At 34.6% G+C, this 22,396-nt stretch overlaps 1 protein-coding gene and 1 long non-coding RNA gene across 4 annotated transcripts in view; one reads left to right on the top strand and one right to left on the bottom strand.

The window, feature by feature from the left end:
- Window positions 1–101: 101 nt before the first annotated feature.
- LOC111087167 lies at window positions 102–3,122 on the bottom strand. Its single transcript, XR_002611887.1, has 2 exons — window positions 3,013–3,122; window positions 102–1,000 (listed from the first exon to the last, which is right to left on the bottom strand). It is a non-coding gene; the product is annotated as an uncharacterized LOC111087167 (long non-coding RNA).
- Window positions 3,123–3,235: 113 nt separating this feature from the next.
- The window catches only part of LOC106465052 (molybdenum cofactor biosynthesis protein 1-like), an 81,313-nt gene continuing 62,152 nt past the window's right edge, over window positions 3,236–22,396 (top strand). The window contains exon 1 of one of the 3 annotated variants that reach the window (XM_022392865.1): window positions 3,236–3,539. In XM_022392865.1, coding sequence (XP_022248573.1) covers window positions 3,369–3,539 — 171 coding nt within the window. In that variant the 5' untranslated portion in view covers window positions 3,236–3,368. The remainder of the gene's footprint in view (window positions 3,540–22,396) is intronic. The other 2 variants (XM_013925245.2, XM_022392864.1) reach the window with 2 other exon arrangements.

The raw sequence follows: 22,396 nt of genomic DNA, 5'->3' as shown, positions 1-22,396 counted from the left end.
TGGGTCTTATTTTAAGTCTATTACACTTTATATGTGATCCTTTGTGCTAACTCTTTTATCAAAAATGCAATTTATTATGAGTTACAAAATCCCAGTCAAACTGTCAGATTTGAAAATTTATCTTTGAAAGTTCTTGTACAGTTCAATCCCTAAACCATTTGGTCACAACAATGTCAAGACAATGGCTTAATTATCTTTGTTTCATTGTTATTTCAAGTTTGCTGTGTACTGGAAGGTGTGTCCATTTCATCCTCTTTCTCAGAATCTTCTTCATCATTCATATTTACATATCCTTTACACTGGCTCAGGTCTGTGCACCATATTCCTAAAGAAACACGACGATGGTCATCTGCACTCAGAGTTTGACGCAAGCTCTTCTTGCATGTACAGTAAGTCAGTTCAATAATACTTTAAGGGGAAGAGGGACAAAGACATCCAGTCAATTTTCAGATTTCCATTCTTGGTTCTCCTGTGATGGCAACTTTTGCGTCTGAACAAAACTTCATTTATAAATTCTTCCCTGAAAGTTTGCATGAAGAATGTAGCTGTAAAGTGAGTCGCTATTTGGAGGCATTGTGCTTTTAGCTTTATTTGCCCGTTTAAACATCTTGAACTGGACTTCCTCGACTGATATCTTATCTCTGCGTCCATAAAGTTTACAATTTAACTTTCAAGTAACCTAAAAACTTCTTCAACTGTGTAGGATTCTCCCAAAGCCTTAAAAGCACTAAGTAGTTTCTGGATTGTTTTGGATCAATTTCAAAGATTTGAATTTTCCTTTTAAAAAGAAGGCACTTGCTGTGTCACACCTTGTCATACAATGCAGTTCAATCAAAGCTTCAATCACATCACTTTACAGACCTTCTTTTACAGTTTGTAGATCAATCATCCATTTTCCTTCTTGCTGAGACATATAATTGGCATGTACAGCATTCTTGACAGAAGAAAAGTGTATGAAACATTGCATTGCGTCGTCCACATCTGTCATGACTGCTGTATTCTGCAGATACAAAATGAAAATACATTTTACTTATTTGTTTTACTTTTCTGTTTATAATACGGTCTGTATTGTAAAAAGACTTTAATTCAGCCAAATAAAGACTCAATCATGTTTCAACATACCTGATGTTTTTTCAATATTAAATTGCAATATAAATATTTACATAAGCTGACAAATTAAAATGAGAGTCAGTGTATGTGTATGACTTTTAACAGAACATAATACTGAACATTACTGACCAGCTTCATGGAGCTCATGTCCATTCCTTAATATTGTTACGACAGCGGAAGTCACGTGACGCTAGTAACACGTGATGAGTATCTAGAAGATTTGCAAAGAGACGAGAGATGTACGCTTTTAAAGTATATAAGCCGGCAAATAAAATAACGGCAAGGATATAATTGCATATAGAGATTGAAGATATAGACACGGATAATCGAGTCAAGCGGGCACCTTAAATAAAGTGCGTGAATCGTTGTGAATTATAGCATGCGTTTAAGTTAAAGTGACTGTGGAAATTAAGTGTATTGCAAAGTTGAATTGGGAAAGAATAAACTAGTTTTATTTAAGAAAGGGCTTGTATCGCAGAAGTTTCTTCGGAAAGAATTTCTACGGAAAATTAACAAACGGACACAGACGTAACAATATGTTCACTCACTCCTATCAAATGTTCTGTAACTATATTACACAGATAACACTGTACCGAGCCCAAAATATAAACAAGAACGTGCAAAAAATGTTCAGACTTTCCTACAATTGTATAAAAAACTATTGTATCATACAGATGTATTATTTGCTGATTATGCACACAGAACAATTACAAAACATCTTGTTTTCTTTGAAAGGCATTTACATATTTTAATATAAAATTAATGCAGATCTAGTAATATTGTATGACCATATAGAAAGGAAATGAAGCTGTGATTATACCTGACCAACTTACTTGAACCTCAATGACCTTCAATTTTTGACTTACTTAAAATATTATTTTAGTAGAAATTCCACAGCCTTCACAAAATCTTCAAATAGGATATATATACACATTTGTAATGCAATAAAAATCAGTTTGCTTAGTTCAGTTCACAATCTGAGAAAGAAAGTTTGGATTTCAAATTTGTTGTTAATTTACGAAACATAGGCCTACGTCTGCAATGTAGCAGCATTACATGTTTCTTATGGATCGTATTTTGTAATCCTTCGATTTTACTAGCTCTGTATGTTCTTGAGCCAAAGTTGAGGGTTCTATCACACATTGTGCTATTGATAACTTCAATTCTGATCTAGCTTTATAATAATAACATTGCGAATGACATGCCTTAAGCTATATATTTTTCTCAAGGCAAGCCTAAGCCTATGTCCATTCCTGTTAAATAATAAGAAAAATACATCCCTGCAGATTTTACTATAAGTATAACATTGTCATGTTACTGTTAGCCATGACATGTAGAAAACCAAAAAGGAATGTAATTTGAAGCTTTTTGTCGTAAGTAAAACACCAACTGGATTTTGATCCAAATAAGCATGTCAGTTTGGGTGTGTGCTATCAGTATCATTATAAACCGTCGACACCATAGTGGGATATGAATGAATCTCTGTAACTGTAAATATGCAGTAAAATCTTGGGCTAGGCCTATACTATAGACTATAGCCTTTGTAAACTGTATAGGCTATACATTGAAAGTCTGGTACGATAGTAAGCTACAACCTGAGAATGAAATGGAGAGCTGAAATTTCGAATTGCAAGAGTTCTGATACAATTTCCTTTTACTGTCACATAAGAAAATTGCGAACGGGTGTGAAACTCATATTTTAGTCAATCACCCGAAACCCAGCATTTCGATTTTTATGCATGATTGAAACTGACGCCGATGTATGCAAAAATTTTCGTAGAACTGGTAATGGTATATGTATAGTACAACACAATTCTTTGTTAATCTGCGTTCACAGAAGTCATGAAAGAAGTTGATTCAAAAACCTCATTAAATGGAGCAAAAATATAACAAGAAACTTACCAAAACTCTCCTGAAAATATTTTAATTCAATAACAATACGTTTAGGCCTCCAAAATAGGATGCAGATAACGGAATTTGCGAAACTTTTTTATGCCGATAGCGTTATCGTTGGAATGGTTACTAAACATCACATGAGCAAATACGGTATGATAATTGGCTAAATTTCCAGTAACATATTTATGCCGAGTTTCGTTGATTTTCTTAAATTTGTGCAAGAAAAAAATAGGAAATATTATGTTACTTTCATAATTGTTCTAAATTTATAAACATAGTTTTGACTTGACCCGCTCACCTGTATTACGAAACTGCACAATACAGATCTTTGGCCCACAGTCTTATTACGGTAAACAACAGAAATGGCAAATATAAGCTGTTTGCGTTATTTAAATATTTCATGGAAACTCAATTGTTCATATCTCATACATTCGAAAAACGTATTTATTTATAAAAGACTATGCAGTATTAGTGCAGAATCCAGTTTACGTAATTCCTATCCAGACAGTACCCAGATTCTCAAAAAAAAGCAAGTAAGTAATAATGGGAAATTTCTAATGGAAGTTTGCGATATTTTGTTTATGTTAGTTATTCACTATTTTAGCTTTGAATTTGATGTTGAACTAGTATTACTCCTATTTATATATAATATAGTAATAACTGTATTGTAGTATATATATTGTAATTTATATACTACAATATATATATATTATGTCAAATAGGAAAGTAATTATTTTCCATGGTATTGGTAATACTAATACTAGTAATAGGAAATGAATGAAATTTGAAAAAGTAAAACAAAGGATAAGATTTTATGTTTACATGAAGTGTACAGTTTTAACAGAAGGATGGGATTGGCTGTTACTTTTATATTGTACCTACAGTTGAAAATGCGAAGCATGTTTGGTAGCACTATGTTTTGAACCCGAGACCTTCGGATGTTAGTTCCCTTCCACAAACCACTAGGATATGCTCAGGCCCAAAACCATATTAATCATAACATACATATATGAGTATAGAAAGTTATCTTTGTTCAACCTCCAACATGCTATGCCATTATTGGTCAAAGTAAATTACAGAAGAGTGAAACAAATAAACATGAGAAAATGAGCCAATCTTCATAGTTAAGCCAGTTAGATATCCTAAATGTAGAATCATAAGACTGAGGATTTTTGGAAAGATTTCTAAGATGTATATACAGATTTCTTTTGTTTAAATTGTCATATAGTCAGACAGACCCTACTGATTTTTGGACAGCTTTAAATTTTATTATGGTAAATTTTACTTGAAAGAATTGTAAGTTATGAAAGTGGAGCTATGTGGAATGCGGATAACATTTGATGCTAATTTTATACTTCAAGTAATTAAACATAATCCAGATTTTTGAAAAAGCAATTTATGGATTTGATAAGTAATTTTTGCTCTTAGAAATATTTATTATCATTAAAGAACTATTCAGTTTTCAGAAAGAGAGACTGATTGTTTCTTCTAACATCTCTAGGTATTTGGTGTTTATTTATAATACAAAGTTTTTTGGGGCAAACATGTATAGTTAAAGAGTTGAAGTGATTTTTCTGTTCCAAAGAAATTTCTTCCTTGGTGTTAATGAGTATTGTTGCATAACTTAGAGACAGCAGAACCATTTGGTCCTTACCCTTTAGAGAAAGTAAAAACATAAACCTAATAAATTTTTGATTCCCCTTTTAAACTCTTATAAAGAAGCAGCCTCTACTATTTCTGATGGTAGCTCATGTTAACTGGAGCATAACATGTCTTTCTCAAATGTTCAGTTTGTATATTCTTGTCCTGTTGTCTTCAGAATACAGCACAAATATATCACAAGCCTTTATCTTATTAATTCCACAGATAATCTTGTAAAGTTCAATACGATCACCTCTCAGTTCTTTTTTTTTTTCCAAGAGACAGTAAGTTAAGAAAATTTTAACTTATTCCCCTTAGTAAAACCCTTCCATCCTCAGAATAATCTTATTTGCTTTAGCCTGAACCCTTTCAAAAATTTAGTATTTTGTACAAAGTATTCCAAATGAGCCCTTACTAGTTATTTGGTCAGAAAGTTAATTGCCTCTTTTGACTTGTAATCAAGATGGCTATAAACTAAATCCTAAAAGTCTTTTAGATTTGCTATTAAAAACACATAAATGCTTTCAATTGTGGTATTGAGAGGGTTACCATCTATATTATATTTTTAACTGGTTGATTGCCTTATGGTATGAGCTGTCATTGGCAGTAGTAAAGGCTTGTAGTGTACAAGAATAACAAAAGGAAAATTGATAATTTCTTGAAAAATAAAGTGTGAGTTTAAGTTTTTATTTTTCTCAAGGGTAGGTGTTGTGCAAGGGACTGCCACAAAGAACCAAATAGCTCCTTGTTGTTGGGAGCCTTGGGGTGGGCTTTAGATGATGTATGGGAATTGCTAAAATTTTGTCAGATGTGGAATTAGTTTCAAATTCCAGGTTATAAGTTATTTATAGTGATAGACTTCTTAACATCAAGTAATCTATAGACAGCAAAGGACCATTTGCTTCTTCAAGGCTGTCGTTGTACATCCACTTTTGGGAAAGGTAAAAAATTTAAACCTACCCTTTAATTTTCATTAAATCATTAATTACCTTGGTTCTTGAACTCTTGCAAAGTGCTAGCCTCCACTACTGCTGACAGCAACTCATTTCATAAGTAAATCACCTTGTTAAAAGAATAGAGCCTTGTCCTTTTCAAAAACTTAAACTTGTGTTTTCTCATCCTATTATATTCAGAATAGAGCACAAACAAATCAGAAGTTTTATCCAATTGAACCCCTAGACAATCTTAAAAGTTCAATAACATTACCTTTCACAATAATAAATTGACAAATAATGATTTATAAGGATAACAAAAATTATTTTACATAGAGATCATACTACATGTTTCAATAGAACATAATTTTTATTATACATATAAATCATTGTTAATTTATTGTTATATTAGCATATTGTGCTTCCATATGCAAATCTTACCTCTTAGTCTTACCCTTCTTTTCCAAGTGAAAAATTGAGTGTAATCTATTCTTATAACATAATCCTTCCATACTTGGGATCAGTTAGTAGCTCACGTCTGAAATATTTGTTATATAAGGAGACCAAAACTGTACACAGTAGTCCATGAAAGACCTAACTTGTGATTTGTACAGAGAAATAGTTACATCTTGGTTTGTAATCAGTATGTCTATAATTACACCCTGAAAGTCTGTTAGCTTTACTACTATCAAGAGAACATTGCTTCGATAGGTTAAGTGACATATCCATCATTGTTCCAAGAGTTTAATGTCATCAAAAACTCTACTAATACCCCTATCAATATCATTAATATATATAAGAAAGTAACAAGAATCCAGTTTGGCTGGACTCTATTATCCATTAATAACCTTTGGCTATCTCCCATCCACCATCCTGTAATCTAGTCAGCTAATCTTTCTCCAACCCTTGCTGATGTGATTTTCTTAACTAATCTTTTGTGTTGGATCTTATCATAAACTTTTCAAATCCTAATACTTTTCTTCTCCAGATAATATTTAAGGGATAACAAAATGCCTGTTTGTCAATCGAGGTTGTACAATCCACTTAAAGACTCAAATATAGTCTTGATAACTTAAATATTTACTGAGCCTTACCCTTAAAAACTTCCTTAAATTTACCCTGTCTACCATATCTGAAAGTAATCCACTTCAGTCATTTTAATTTTACACATTTGGTTGCACATGCATGCTAATTGTGACACACAAAAAGGAATATTCAGTCACACGTCATATTAACATTTTAAATATTCCTGAAGAAAACAGAAATGTTTTATCTATGGTACTGTTTTTAGCAGCATGGTAATAGATCTTTGATTTATTGGGATTGTTTATGAAGCATATGGAAATGGCAGTGAAAAGCAATAAGTACAAATTGAAAATGTTACAAGGTGACAGGAAATTAGAGATTATTGGATGTAGTTTTGATAAAATTTGTAACTCTGCTAGTATGTTGCAAATATTTGTAGCATGAAAGATTAATGTTTTCTTGCTATTTCCTTGTCATAAGTCACTTTAAGAGCACTTATACAATTCACATGTGCAAATTCATTTGCACATGAATGAATGCACACAGATGTAATTTTTTCGTGAAATGGCCTGCCCATTCCAAAGGCCAACCCCCCTGTTAGAAAATTAAAACGGTTTAAGCTAAAGATGACTCCTACCCTGCCAATATTTATACTTGTGTCCTCTAGAATTATCATTCTCATCAATAAATATGAAAAAGATGATGTATCAATACTATAAGTTCCCTTAACTATCTTAAACACCTATATTGGATCCCCTCTAACTCTCTTCATATGGCAACTTTTCCATCTTAGATATCATCGTAGTAGCTCTCTTCTGAACCTTTCTAACAATTCAATGTCCTTTCTAAAGTAAGGAGCCTAAGACTGAACATTCCAAATTTGGCCTAACCAATGACCTATACAAAGACATATCATTAACAAATTTAATTTATCAATTATTCCTTCATCTTTGTCATTGATATAAATTAAAAAGAGCAAATGTCTCCATTTCTAGCAACCTTATGTTTTCTACTCTTTTGCCATTTTTCAATTATATGAGTCAAATGAGTTTTCCTCCACACCCACAGAGAGAATATTTTAACAAGCCTTTTATATGACACCTTGACAAATGCTTCATGAAAATCTAGATATATCATATTCACGCCTATACCATCATCAACATAAGCAGTAACCTTTTCAAGAAATGTCAAGATATTAATAAGGCAAGTAACATCTTATTAAAAAAAAGGGAAGGTTAGGAAACAAGATATCTTTTGGTAGAAGTTATTTTGGCTTTCATTTATAATATCATAGCTCACAAAATGAACTTTAAAGTTGTTTTTTTTTATCAGACTGTTTAGAATTTTCCCATCATGTAAGTAGAACTAACTGGTTATAATTTTCAGGGGAACTCTTACCAACACCACCCCACCCTTTACAAATGGGAGTAACATAAACAACTCTCCAATCCACAGGCTTGCATATCTGATCTCCTATATTATTTGGCTTTGGTGCTTTATCTACTCTTAATCTCTGACTTTCTAACCATTAAGGGATTAATATCTCATGATTCAGGTCAATTCTTGTATTTCCCTTAGAATGCTCAGGGTCAGGAATATTACTAATATCTTCTCTTGTAAAAGCAAAATAGGAGAAAACACTTTAAAACTCAGTCATCTCATAGTCTTCGACATAACCTTGTCATCAGCATTGTTAAAGTGCTCATTCCCTATTCTAATATTTTGCCTTATTTTTAATGTATATGAAAAAATTCTTGGTCTTAATTTTGATGTTATCAGCGAGCTATTTCTTAAAGCTGTTTTAAATTTCCTAATTTCTGTTTTGTAACCAAATCCTTAGCCATAATTTTGTAACTCTTCCTATACATCTGCCACATTAAACTTCTAAAACTGTCAGGTTTTATAGGGCTGCAATTCTTTACAGTAGGTGTTATGAGTGGTTGGTAATAAATTTCAACAATAAATGGACAACACACAATCCATTTGTTATAAAAAAATATATACAAAATAAGTCAGATGTATGTATAAAATTTGTTACATTATTGGTTATCACAGTTGTATCCAGAGCCTTAAATAGTTCTCTTTTTTCATCAAAGTCCATATAGGTAAGTTCAATTAATTTAGAACACCCTTTGACAAGACAAATTATTCTCCTCTACTCTGTTATTACAATACAAGGATGTGATACTCACTTTAAAATCACCACTATAACTGTTGGTTACCACATTTGTATCCAGAGCTTTAAATGAATGTCCCCTTTTCATCAAAGTCTATACAGGTGGGTTTAATCACTTTAGAACAACCTTTGACAAGACAAACTATTCTCCTCTATCTCTGTTATTACAATACCAGTTGTGAAATTTACCTTAAAAAAATCACCCATTACGGCTAAACACGTGTAGTCTAACTTCAATTTTCTCACTTTTGATTTCACTTTCACTAACTTACTTGCACTGACTTGGTTGTCTATATATATATATATATATTGCCCAACTGAGGCCTAGAACTTCCATTATGATGTGACAATACACAATGTAACGATGAGAAAAATTCATAAGGTTCAAGTACCATGACATCAATTCACAACATTTAAACTACATGACAAATGATTCATAAGTAATTACATAAGTAAACTTACCATAATTATTGCTTCTAAAAATAACTTACTTTAATGCTTGTACTATAAACTGAATAATACTCTCATATTAAACTTAAAATGAATAGTCCTGTATATCTAACAATAAGCCCTCTTCAAGAGAATATTTACAATATTTTTTTATGTTACATACAAAGACTGTTCTCAGTTCATGCACAAAGTCTACTCATACAGTCTGCACCAACATTTGCAGCCCCCATGATGGCTTCATACAGAACTGGTAGTTCTGGAGGTACAATGCCCACAGCATGATCCTCTCACTTTAACTTTGCACATCTGGATGTATGCAAGGGGCTGATGGTCTGTCTGGATAATAAACTCTTTCTTGTAGAGGTAGTTCTGGAATTGCCAGATGGCAAATATGATGGCCAGATACTCTCGTTCAATCACAGAGTAGTTCTTATTATTACTTGAAAGCTTTTTACTGATATATATTATGGGAAACAGTCCGTCAATGTGATCTTACAAAAGTACCGCTCCAATTCCAATGTCTGATGTATTGGCCTGAACAATAAACGGTTTGTTGAAGTCTAGCATTCTAAGGAATGGCGAACTTCCTAACATGTTCTTTAACTTTTGGAATGCCATTTGCTGTGGTTGTTCCCACTTCACCTTGTTGGGTTGGTCTTTCTTGTTCAGGTCAGTCAGTGGTGCAGCAACTTCAGCATAGTTTGGGATGAACTTCCTGTAGTATCTTGCTAACCACAGGAAGGATCTGACTTGCTGCTTGATTGTTGGAACTGGTGCATATTGTATGCAGGTTAGCCTTTCTTCCATGGCTATCATCTGCTGGTCACCCACTTTGTGTCCAACGAAGTCCAGCACAGATTAACCAATTTAGCACGTAGATGGTTTAATGGTTATTACTGGTGCCCTCACTTGCCTGAGTAGATCTCTAAGTTTCTTCAAGTGGTCTTCCTATCTGGCTGTGTGGGTCAGAATGTCGTCCATATAATGTTCAGTGTTGGTGGTTTTGTGCAACATCTTCCTCATCATACAGTTGAATGTTGCTGCTGAACTGACTAACCCAAATTCCATCCTTTTAAATTAATAACATCTGTCTGGTGTCACAAAGGCTGTCCTCTCGTTAGATCTTGTCTCCATTGGGATCTGCCAATAACCTATACTGAGGTCAATCTTGGAAAAGAACTTGGCCTCGTTTAGTTTTGCTATGATAGCCTCTGGGTTGCACATAGGATCTGAGTTGAACTTTGTCACGAGGTTCAGATTCTGAAAGTCTATGTAGAAGTGGTTTGAGCTGTCTTTCTTCTTCTTGATTACGACTGGTGAACAGTAGGCTGACTTTAAGGATCAATGATTCCAGCTTCTAACATTACCTCGACTTCTTGCTTGATCAGTCTCTCCTCACATAGGGCATCTGGTAGGGCTTCACTTTGATAGGAGCCTTGGTCATGGTCTCGATCTTGTGTTGTACATGGTCTGTTTTGCCTGGTCTATCTGCTCTTGTAGGTCTTTCTTGTTTTGACGTCCTTATATGTCTCATCTCCACCCAGTGGTCTTAGATCTCGTATAGACTCATCTTCTATGACAAAGTCACTGTTGTCTGGTTCTTTGTCTGTGACACATACACCTGCCATGTCCATCTGTGCCTCAATAGCTGGACCTGTTATGTCTTCAACAGATTGGTGTGGTAGATCTTGGTCTTCCCATCCACTTTCACTTTATAGTCCATTCTGTTGACCACTTCCTGTACTTCAAAAATTCCTTTCCACTGCATGGTAAGTTTGTTATTGTGTGTAAGTAGCAGAACTAAGACTTTCTTTCAACCTTGAAATGTTGATCCTTGGCCTTCTTGTCAAAGAAGTGCTTCTGACTGCCTTGAGCTGCATACAGCCTTCACAAGCAAGCTGACAGGTCTCCTCCAGTCAGTTTCTGAAGTCTAACATGTAGTGGTGTGTGATCCTTACTCCTAACTCTTTTTCTCCTTTTCACAGCTTTTTCAATATCTATACTGGACCTCGTATTGTTCTTCCATACAGCAACTCTTATGGTGAAAATCCTGTACTTGCTTATGTGACTTCTCAGGAAGCAAATAAATCTGCCTGCAGGTACCCATCCCAATCATGTGATATTTCTTGTCACATCTTCTTTAGCATGCTCTTTAAGACTCCATTGACTCTCTCACAAAGTCCATTACATCAGGGGTTGTATGGGTGTTAAAGAGCTGCCTAGTACTAATGAGTCTGTACACCTTTTCTATCAGTTCTGAGATAAACTGGATCCCTCTGTCACTCAAGACTTCAATTGGAAAGCCTACTCTGCAGAATACTTCCAGGAGGGCTTCTGCTTCTGTCTCCATTGCTATCTTTGGCAATGCTTTGGCTTCTGGGTATTGTGTTGCATAGTTGACTACTGTCAGCAAACACTCAAGACTTCAATTGGAAAGCCTACTCTGCAGAATACTTCCAGGAGGGCTTCTGCTTCTGTCTCCATTGCTATCTTTGGCAATGCTTTGGCTTCTGGGTAATGTGTTGCATAGTTGACTACTGTCAGCAAACACTGGTTGCCTTTGTCAGATACAGGTGCTAGTGGTCTGATCAAGTCCACAGCTACTCTGCTGAACAGCTCTTCTGTTAGAGGCATCTCATCCAGTGGTACCTTGGCTACCTTCCATTTAGGTATTGTCATATGGCAGGTGTCACATGATATACAAAATCTGGTCAGATCTCCGATGACTCTCAATCAATGAAAGTTGCTGGTGATTCTGTCTGCCATATTCTTTGCTCCTAGGTGTCTTCCCACAACCAACTCGTGAGCCAACTTCACCAGTAGAACTGTCTTGATAGATCCAGTACAGCACTCCCTTATGGTCCTCTATTCTGTAAGACCTTTTCCCCTTTGTCTTCTGATCAACTTTTTTCCTGAACACTGTCCCAGAGTTTCTGTAGTGAAGGGTCTTCCTTCAGTTCCCATAGACCTACATTTGGGATGTCACTTTTGGAAACTTCAAGGGGCTTAATATATTGTTTTCTTTTCTTGAGCTCTAGTGGTAACTGCAGATGCTCCATCAGTCTTCTTTCTGTGTGGTTCCTCCAAATTTCTACTGTCTGGCACATTGCTGATCACCAAGTCTTAGATGGGTACCTTCATATACATAACCTCAAGGTCTCACAAACAGTATGGAGTGTCCACCTATATTTTTGCTATGGGAAACTTTTTCATTGTCCAATCAATTAGCACACACAGATGTAGCTTGCCTGTCATCTGTTCATCATATACTAGACTGGTTCACATTGCTGCACCCAATGTCTCATAGGACCTTCACTTTTCTGCCTTCACCTACTGACTTGTGGTTTGTTGGTACCTCTCAATGTTTGTCACATGCTCCAATCACTGCTACCATTGTTAATCCATTTACTAACTTGAGCTGATCATCAGTTGTGCACTGTTTAATCCAGGATATAGCACTTTCTTCTTGTAGTGAATGTGACATTTTGTTTCTATTGTGTTACTTCTGGCAGCAACATCCACAGTGATTGTCACTCTTACCAGCACCATCTTTTAGGTAGCTCCATCTGCTTTATGTTGAAATTTCTGCTGTTGTTTGTTGGTGACACACTTGCACTTATTCACAATGTGCCCCATTTTATAACAGGCATAGCATCTATTCTACCATTTGTCTTTTAAGTTCTTGTCACCTTTGGTGGTATCCTGTATCTGGTCAACCACCACTGGTTTTGACTTTAACTGGTTATTCTTGGGCTTGCCAGTTATAATCCCTCCATGGGCTTCCTTATACTGTTCTGCAGCTTGATCATTTCATCCAGGTCTTTTGGTGCTCTTTTCATTAGGAACAGTGATATGTCAACTGAGCACAGGATCATGAACTGTTCACATATTAATAGATCTGTCAGTCCTTCAAAACTATTTTCACACTTGGCTATGTCAGTCCATCTCATGTAGTATCACCATAGATGTTCCACAAACTGAAACAGTTTCTCCAGTGTCAGGTTTGACTTTTCTGAACCCCCAGTGAAAACCTTTCATGGTAAGTTCATTGCATTTCAGCAGTGTCACTTTTAACTTGTCATACATAGGCCATGGAATCTTATGACATCATTCCAGCATACACTTGTAGGCCTTTTCATGTGAGAAGGGGGTTGAGACAAACTGCCCAGTCACCTTTGTCCCAGTTTTAAGTTTGGGCAAATCTTTCATACCTCTTCAGGAGAGTATCCATGTCGTCTTTCTGTTCATCAAATTTGGGCAGCTTAGGTCAGCTGGCCCTGATCCCATTGTCATTTTTAGGTTCTTAATCTTTTTGTTTGGTAAGCTTGGCTATCTCAATTTGTGCTTTTATTCTCTTCATTTCCAGTCTGTTCTCTTGCTCTCTCTCTATTTCCTTTTTTCTTTCTCAATTTGTGCTCTTATTTTTTCTCTCTCTATTTTCTTTTAGTCTTTCTTCCTTCCTTCTCTGCTTCTTCTCTCTCCTCTTTGACACTCTTCTCTCTCTAGTTCTTGTTGTTTAACAAACTCTTGTAGGTTGCTATCTTTGAGCCTAAGTCACTCATCTCTCTCTCTATCCTCCACTTATCAAAGTCAGTAGACATGGTTATATAGTGTGGTTGTAACCTCTACAATATTTTTGCCACCACTGCAGCTGTGTGAAAATAGGCCTATTTATACTGTTGCTCATGTCATCTTATACTGCCTTTTACCACTATCATGTTTTTTAGGGCTATGATTGTTTACAGTAGGTGTCTGTGACTTGTTGTCAATAAATTTCAACAGTGAATGGACAGCGCTCAATCCACTTGTTTTAAAATAATATGTTCAAAACAAGTCAGATGTATGTACAAAAAATTGTTACACTATTGGTTATCACAGTTGGATCCAGAACCTTAAATAATTGCCTCTTTTTTTTGTCAAAGTCCACACAGGTGGGTTCAATCACTTTAGAACACCCTTTTACAAGACAAATTATTCTCCTCTATCTCTGTTATTACAATACACGCTTTGTAACTCACTTGAGAAATAGCCCATTATAACTAAATTTGCATGCAGTCTAACTTCACTTTTACTTTCACTAACTTCTTCACGCGAACTTGGTCATCAATATATATGTATATATATTGCTCGACTACAAACTACGAGGTGTTACAATGTAGCAATACTCAATGAAACAATGAGAAAAATTCAGAAAGTTCGAGTAACATGAAGTCAATTCACAGCAATTGAACAACATAACAAATGATTTGCAAATAGTTACATAAGAAAACTTGCCATAATTATCCTTTTTAAAAATAACTTACTTTAACGCTCACACTATATAAGCTAAATAGTACTCTCATATTAAACTTAAAATTAACATTCGTGTATATCTAATAATAATTTGTGCCATTTATCAATAATTTTATTTTTTATGTTTAAGGGTGTTAGGCTTTGTCTTTTCTGTTATCCTTTTCCTTGGTTTTAGGAACGTGCCTTTCAGAAATGTTGTTTGCCTCTTCACAGAACAGATGGTTAATGCCTTGCACCATTGCTGAAAAGATTTGAGCATGCAACAAGCCTTGGAATTAAACTTACACCCTCTCATATCCAAATTTCTGAAATCTCACGAAGATTACCTTGTCTTTGGACAATGTTTACCAGTTCTTCCAACAATTTCATTTTGCTTCTGGTTCTTCTATCCCTAAAGATAATTTTTTTTCCCTTTGTTTCTCCTTTGCCTGATTTCAGATTCTCTCTCTCTCTCTTTACTTCATGTTGATTTTTGTTTGCCACATCCTATCTCAAGGCTTCTTTGTATTCTGTGGATGTCTTACTTTCTGGAATTAAACTTCCTCAGTTTTATCTTAGGAAACTCCATTTAATATCATTCCTTCATGTAGTTGCACCTCTCCGACCACCATCCTCCAGTCAACCCAGAGGCTCTAAAAACATGAGTTGTTGATTATTTCTTTTTCTTGCAGCTTCACACACACACAAAAGCAACCACCTTAAACTACTAAAGCACCACCAACATACATACATACAAATATTTTTGACAATGGAATGTGACCAGTGTTGCCTCAAAAGGATTACCTATCTCTTCTGAAACTTGCATCAAGTAGAGGATAACAGTGCTAAACTAATCTGCCTCTGCTCAGTGCCTGTTGTTAAGATGGGGTTTTCTGCAAGTAAAGAAAAAAAGCACCAGATGTAGTTTCCTACCTCCATGCTTAGCCAGTTCCTGCTGTCCCTATTCATGGGAACCTATTGCATGGTTTCTCAGTGTGGGACTTTATGCAGTTGATATGTAATTCCTGTTTGGTCCATGCACCTTTCTAGTATTCTCCCTGCTGCAAATTCCTCCTTTCTGTTTTATTCTAGTGAAGTGGAAGACTTGCTTCCCATACCCAGTACCAAAATTGTTTGGAAGATCATTAAGGAGAGTTCTCCTTTAGATTGGTGTAATCACACTGTTTAAGACCAAGTGGATGCACCCTTCAGTTGGAAGTAGGCAGGTGTGTTTACCTGGAAGTGTAGTACAGGCCACCCCTATACTAAGAACTGGATCATTCCAAGTGCCTGTGGTGACATACCAGAGGGTCTTGGATTCTCCTCATGATGCAGCTCTGGGATGACTCATCTGTGCAAGAGTTTATTCTGGTAAATATTTTTCATGTACCATACAGTTTGACTTATTGCCATAACCACATGACACATACATAGACTGCCAATTCCCTGGTATATACAAAGTGCTTGACACATTCCACCCATCTTTCTGACAACTTAGCACTACACAGGTGGTTTTTTATTCAATCCTTTTCCTCTATTGGATGGAGAGTATTTCCTGTCTAAAATGGATATGTCTCCAATAGAGTAATTTCTCCCCCAGCACCTTCACACCAGTGAGTTTTCCTTTTTTATTAATGTATTCTCACGAAGGAGCTCATCTTTTAAATTTCTTATCTACACTGGTCCTTCTACCATATCCATGTGGAATTCTAGCTATCTGTTTCATGGAGAGGTGAGTAGCATTTTTGAAGTTTTAACATTTTTCTTAACTGAAAATATATTTTAGTTAGATACTTACCTCCCTAAAGAAACACTGACCCTTTCTTCTCATTTCCAGTGTGTCTTTTGCTTTGTCAAGAATGAGCTTTTGGTATACAAAAAGTACTGAAGAGAAGTACTGAACATGGAGGATGTGTCACTCTCCTATTGATAGATGGTTATAGTCTAATGCTGATTGTATCATAGCATCTTGGTGCAATACACATTATTATATATAGGAATGAGAGTTTCATTAAAAAGCATTGTACAAACATTTTTTTGGCTGTGTTGTAATGTATTAGCCATATGCTCTGTGGAAATGTATCTACCTGAAATACATTTTCAGATGAGGAAAATCTTATCTTTTAGTAAAAGAAGTTTGTTTTATTTGTATGATTAGGTGGTCTATAACAATTGCATGTTAAAAATGTACATCCAGTGAAACATCCATCTGTAACCCATACAGATTTAACTTCTTGACTACCATATATTTAGAGCTGGACAATTAATGGAATTTGTTTAATGAATAATTGTTAGGCTCATTAATCGATCGCATTCAACTTATTGATTATCCTTGCATAAGGTTTAGATAGTTGGAATAATAAAAAAAATCGTAGTAATCATTTTTTGATTAATTGATTATTTTTTGAGTTTTGAAACTAATTAAACTGAACAACCTTGAATTAATAAAAAATAATGATGAGAAATCATACTGTCAGTATTTCATTTACTAGGATATTTGGAATAATATAAAGCAATAACAATTGGAAATACTTATTTTGATTAGTTGATTATTTTCATGGCATTATTTGATTTAAAACTAATTTTGAGTAAGTGGTTATTTTATGTGACACTAATTGATGTAATCAATGCTCACAGGTGATTGATTTGGTGTTTACACCCAGTGAATGATAAAAGTGTGGTGCAATCATTTTGTATGGTGACTGATAGAAGTAATTCACAGTTCAAAGGTAGAAAGTTTGTAATTGGCAATTGTTATAGGCTACCTGAAAATATGGAGAAGAGTGATCATTGCAAAAATTATGTTCAGTGTATGTTGAGATAAAAAGAAATTAAATTTTAGTTGCTAATTTTGGGGCCATAAGACAAAATGTATTAGTTAATTGGAGTGATGAGTTAAATAGGGATTTGAAACATATTTAGGAACCTTTAAGAACTAATTTCTTTTTTTATGTCTCTGTCTGTGACACCTCTTTACACACTGGGCAAAGAGTATACCTAGTACAGAAGTGGTGGGATCTCCCAAGGATGATTCTTTATTAAGACTGTCATCAGTTTAGGGTATTCTTTGGATGCTTTCAAAGGGAGTTTCTTTATGTCTTTCGCACCAGACCCTCCACCTATTCAGTGCATAATTCTATCTATATATGTGAGGGGAGATAATGTACTGTATCAAAAGTAATAATTTTCCTATACTGAAAATATATTTCTGATAGATACCTACCTCCTGTTCTGCCTAAATTTGAAGTGATAGTTTGGTAGACTTGAAAAGAGGGAGCCACCTGCTTCAGGAGGTTGCTTTGCACTCCTATTGGTGTAATGCTCTCTCATAATGATAATCATAGATAAGTGGGAGTGCAAGACTTGTGGCATGTGAAAAAGAAAATATGCATACAGAGGGCAGCACTGAATGAGAATAGCTATGTATGTGAGATGAGTACCTATGGGAAATATATTTTCAGCATAGGAAAATTATAACTTTACAAGAGAATATATTAACAGTATTCCTGACTTTGAGCACTCTATGAGATATTTTGGAATTGACTTGGAGCATGACGATATTAATCTCTTGGTGGTAAATAGAAAAACTAAGAGATTAAAAATTAAGCACCAGGACCAGAAAAGGCTTTTCCTCTGGGTTTTAAAGGAAGTGAAAGATCAAATGTTTGAGTCTCTAGCTTTTATTCTTTATAAGTCAATTGAGTGTGGGCCTGAAGGTTGTAGAGTTTATAATGCTCCTCCTATTTTTAAATGGGTTAAGAGTTGTCCTGTAAAGTATATGCTGAATAATCTTATTTTTATAGTGGAAAAGTTGTGGAATGTCTGATAAAAGAAGCTATACAAATCATTTGAATAAAATGTGATAGGATTGTCTTCCATATTGAGATTTCACTTTCACAACAAAGAATTGAAGAGAGAAAACAAATGTAGGTACATTTACCAGGTAAATGATATCCGAAAGCAAAACAAGAAGATAAAATCAACCACACCAATTATAGTATAAAGCCAAGAAAGCTTAATCTGCTATGTGATTATTAGCCAGATCAAGTGATATGTTCACTTCTAGAATTATATCTAAAGCTTGATAGCAGGATGGGCTGCACCACCACTTTTTTACACTGCCCCGCTGCCCTTTTTGACCTATCCATTGATCAACTGCTGCACCCTGCTGCCTTTCTTATCCATTAATTGTAATCCGTTAGACACAAGTTATTTATATATAGAATAAATGGCTGATATGGGTATAGAAAACTTTTATTTAACGCAGGAAAGAAGTAACAACGTTTCGACCTCTTTAGGACATTTGAGGGTTACAAAAGGAATTTGAAAGTGATCATGTGTCGTGAAAGCAGAATTAAAGACGTCGATTGCGTCAAAAATGAAATCCCGTAATGTGACTGGTTACCTGACCTCCAATAGAGCATACTGAGTGCAAGGCATTGAAGCACGTGCTAATTGTTATCATAGAAATTTGCTTTGACAACACTGTATTGTTTCTTAGTTTTGTAAAAATCATAAGTGTTGGTGAGGCATCATGCCATCTATTAAACAGAAGTTAAAACAGCTGGAAAATGAGAGGGCTAAGATTGCCAAATCAAACCACTGCATCCAATCCTTTTTCAAAGGAAAAACAAAGTAATTTATAATTATGATTTTTAAATTTTTGTTGCTGTTTTGCTTTGGCAGAATTGTATGTGAACTATCTTTGAGTATTTAACAAAATAAATAAGTTTTTTGAGACCATTTTTAGCTAGATTTGCATCAACAGGATGAACAAAAATAATTTTCTATGTAAACTCTATATGAATAGACATAATTGTCATAGATTGAGTAAAATATATTTTGATCAATCAGATAAAATCTAGGCCATCCTAAAAAATGTCTGTTTGCTATTCCTCTACCCAGAATTTTTGAGGTAGGTAGGAAGGTCAGGATTTTTTTTGTTGACTGCCAGTAACGTTAAAACAAGAAACCGCCTGAAAATTGAAACTGTCCACAAACTCTTACTGATCAGGAAGTGTGACAAATACATGGACTTTGAGAGAGTGGTTAAGAGATATCATTCACAGAAGTCCCAGTGTATTGTACTTTGATGTATGTTATGCTAAGATGAAGTATGAATTCTGTTAATGGGTTGTATAGCTGTAGGTCAATTTTGCCAAGGAAAAGGCAGAAAATACAAACTCCTGTGATTAGAACTCCAAGCCAAAAGCTCATGAAAACACTCATGAAATGTAGGTTCCTTTCGCTATTTGTTAAACTTGTATGAGATTAATTCTGCCAGTGTTAAGAATGTAAAAAGCATAGGAAGAACTGCAGAAAAGACTAGTGTTAGGAAAAGAATGACTAAGGCTTTGTCACAACATTAATCCACAACTATCTGCAGGAATTGAGAAACTCAATGGATACAGGCAGACAGAGTAATGACTTTAAAAAGAAAAACGTTTTTTGGCATGTGTGTGTAATGTTCATTCGTAAAAACTCACAATTTTTAAAAAACAACAATTATTTTGTACACAATTCTATAAAAATTCGGTTGTTTCCAGTCTCCAACTTATTAAGTAAGACTTAATAACTTACTGTACAGGATAAAAATTAGTAAAAAACCTCGATGAAGTAATGACTTGCTGATTAATAAAAAATGATCAACAAAAAAAATAAAGTTGAAAATGTTTATTTTTATTACTTAGAAAAATATACATTTACATCTGTACAAATAATGAAATTATCTTTTACATATTATTTTAAAGCCTGCACATAAAGTAAAGTATGACACATGCCCTAAAGTCAATAAGCTACGTGTGTGCCACCCTGTGCTTTTTTCTTGCTGAATACAACACTCTTCCATCCCTATCTTGTTTGGTTCCACTTTTCAAGTTTTGTAGCCAGTTCTACGTAGATTTGTTATTTAGCAATAAATGTTTTTCCTAATACATGTTTGTTTACTTTTTTTTACAAGATGATGTTCATGAGTTACTAGGTTATGTGATGTATTTTAAAAACTTTATAAATAATAATGCATATAATAATAATGAAATAGAGAGTCAAAAAATATGAAGACTGTATTGCTTTATCAAATGATGGTACAATTATAGTTACTGCTAGAAATAGGTAGGCATCAGGCCTATTGAATAAAGATGATAAATGAAATAAGAAATTTTAGTTTTGACTATTTGGAGGTTTTGACTTTTGGATGCTCTGGATTGGTGTAAAGCAGGATATAAAACAGAGACAGAGAAAGACTACGACAGTTAGTTCTTCATATCTAGCTTCTAATGACCTGTAGAGAAGAAAACCCAGATGACTTATGCATTACTTTAGTATAGGCAACTGTGCCATCCCTATATATTGAGTGCTAGCACCCTCTCCAACAGATCACTGGTTAAGTTACATTTGAATATTGTGTTCAGTATTGGGCTCCTTACCATATGAAGGACATTGAATTGTTGGAGAGAAGGGCTACTAAGATGACACTGGGAAGGAAAGGTTATCATACAAGTACAGGTTAAGATCTTTGAAGTTGTTTTCTCTTGAAATAAGAAGGGATAGAGAGGCTCTTACTGAGTTGTTTAAGAATGTTAAGGAAATTGTTAAGGAGTGTTGGTGTATCATCTTTTTTTATACATAATAGTGATAATAGCAGGACTAGGGGACACAGACAAACTTTGGAAGGGTGGGTGTCATCTTTAGCTAAGACAGATCTATTTCTCAAACAAGGAAATTTGAAGAAAGGTTGTTAAATATTTAATATTTCTAAAAGCCTGGGTATGTTTTTTCATAACACTGCATATCAACAATGGCTTTAATGTTATGTTGCTTAGCAACAAAAGTTTGAGTTTTTAACTACTGTAACATGTTATAGAAATGGTTTACTATCATGGGATGTTAAAGTTTTTTTTTTTTAACTATTATGGGATGTTATAGAAATGTTTTAAACTATTATGGGATGTTGTTAGACTTTCTACTGAAAGTGAAAAATTATGTCTAGACAGCTAAATTGAAAAAATATTTGCTAATTTCTTAATTTTAGTGTCTGTGTTGATCAAAAAGTTTTTTTTTTTAATTTGATGATATAACAGCAAAATAGTTTAATTCAGAAATTATTTAGGTTTAAAACTTGATTGATATTTTTTCTTTCATGAGAAACTTTATGCACTTGGGCCTAGGGTATGAGATTGTACATTGTCTTCACTTTAGGCTTAGTTGCAAAAAGTAGTGTTATGTCTCTGTTCTTTTGTTAATTTCCCGTAAAAATTCTTTCCGAAGAACTTCAGTGATACAAGTCCTATCTTAAATAAAACTAGTTTATTCTTTCTCAATACAACTTTGCAATACACTTAATTTCCACAGTCACTTTAACTTAAACACACACTATAATTCACAATGATTCACGCACTTTACTTACAGCTTCACTCGATTATCTGTCTCCCTATCTCTCTGTCTGCTATCCAATTAATTATCTCGCTTTATTTGCCGCGCTTATATACAAGAATAGAGGGCGTCTAGAATTCACTCGCCTCTTCATGAACCTTCTAGACACTTATCACGTGTTACCAGCGTCACGTGACCTCCGCTGTCGTAACACTGCCCCTTCCTTAGTATAGCCACTTACATTAAACCAATAGATAATTAACAATAACTTAATTAAATGTACAGAATTTACAAACACAAAATTAAAATTCAACAAAGTCTCTTAATTTTACGAGACGTATCTTCTTCTGTACTGATCTCCATCTCGTTGGCTTCTGCTTCACATGGGGTTCATCTGCTCCATCAGCAAAATGTCCTATTATAGGTAATCACATCAGTGGTAGTAACTTCATTAAGGGCTTCACTGTTTCCCTTCTCAAAACTGGGTAGAGTTTCTTTTTCAACAGTGGCTTTTTCAGGTGAC

This window comes from Limulus polyphemus, unplaced genomic scaffold, assembly GCF_000517525.1.
Source record: "Limulus polyphemus unplaced genomic scaffold, Limulus_polyphemus-2.1.2 Scaffold1819, whole genome shotgun sequence".
NCBI classification, from domain to species: domain Eukaryota; kingdom Metazoa; phylum Arthropoda; class Merostomata; order Xiphosura; family Limulidae; genus Limulus; species Limulus polyphemus.
The sequence above is the reverse complement of the archived record's forward strand: the minus strand, read 5'-3'. Positions and strand labels throughout refer to the sequence as shown.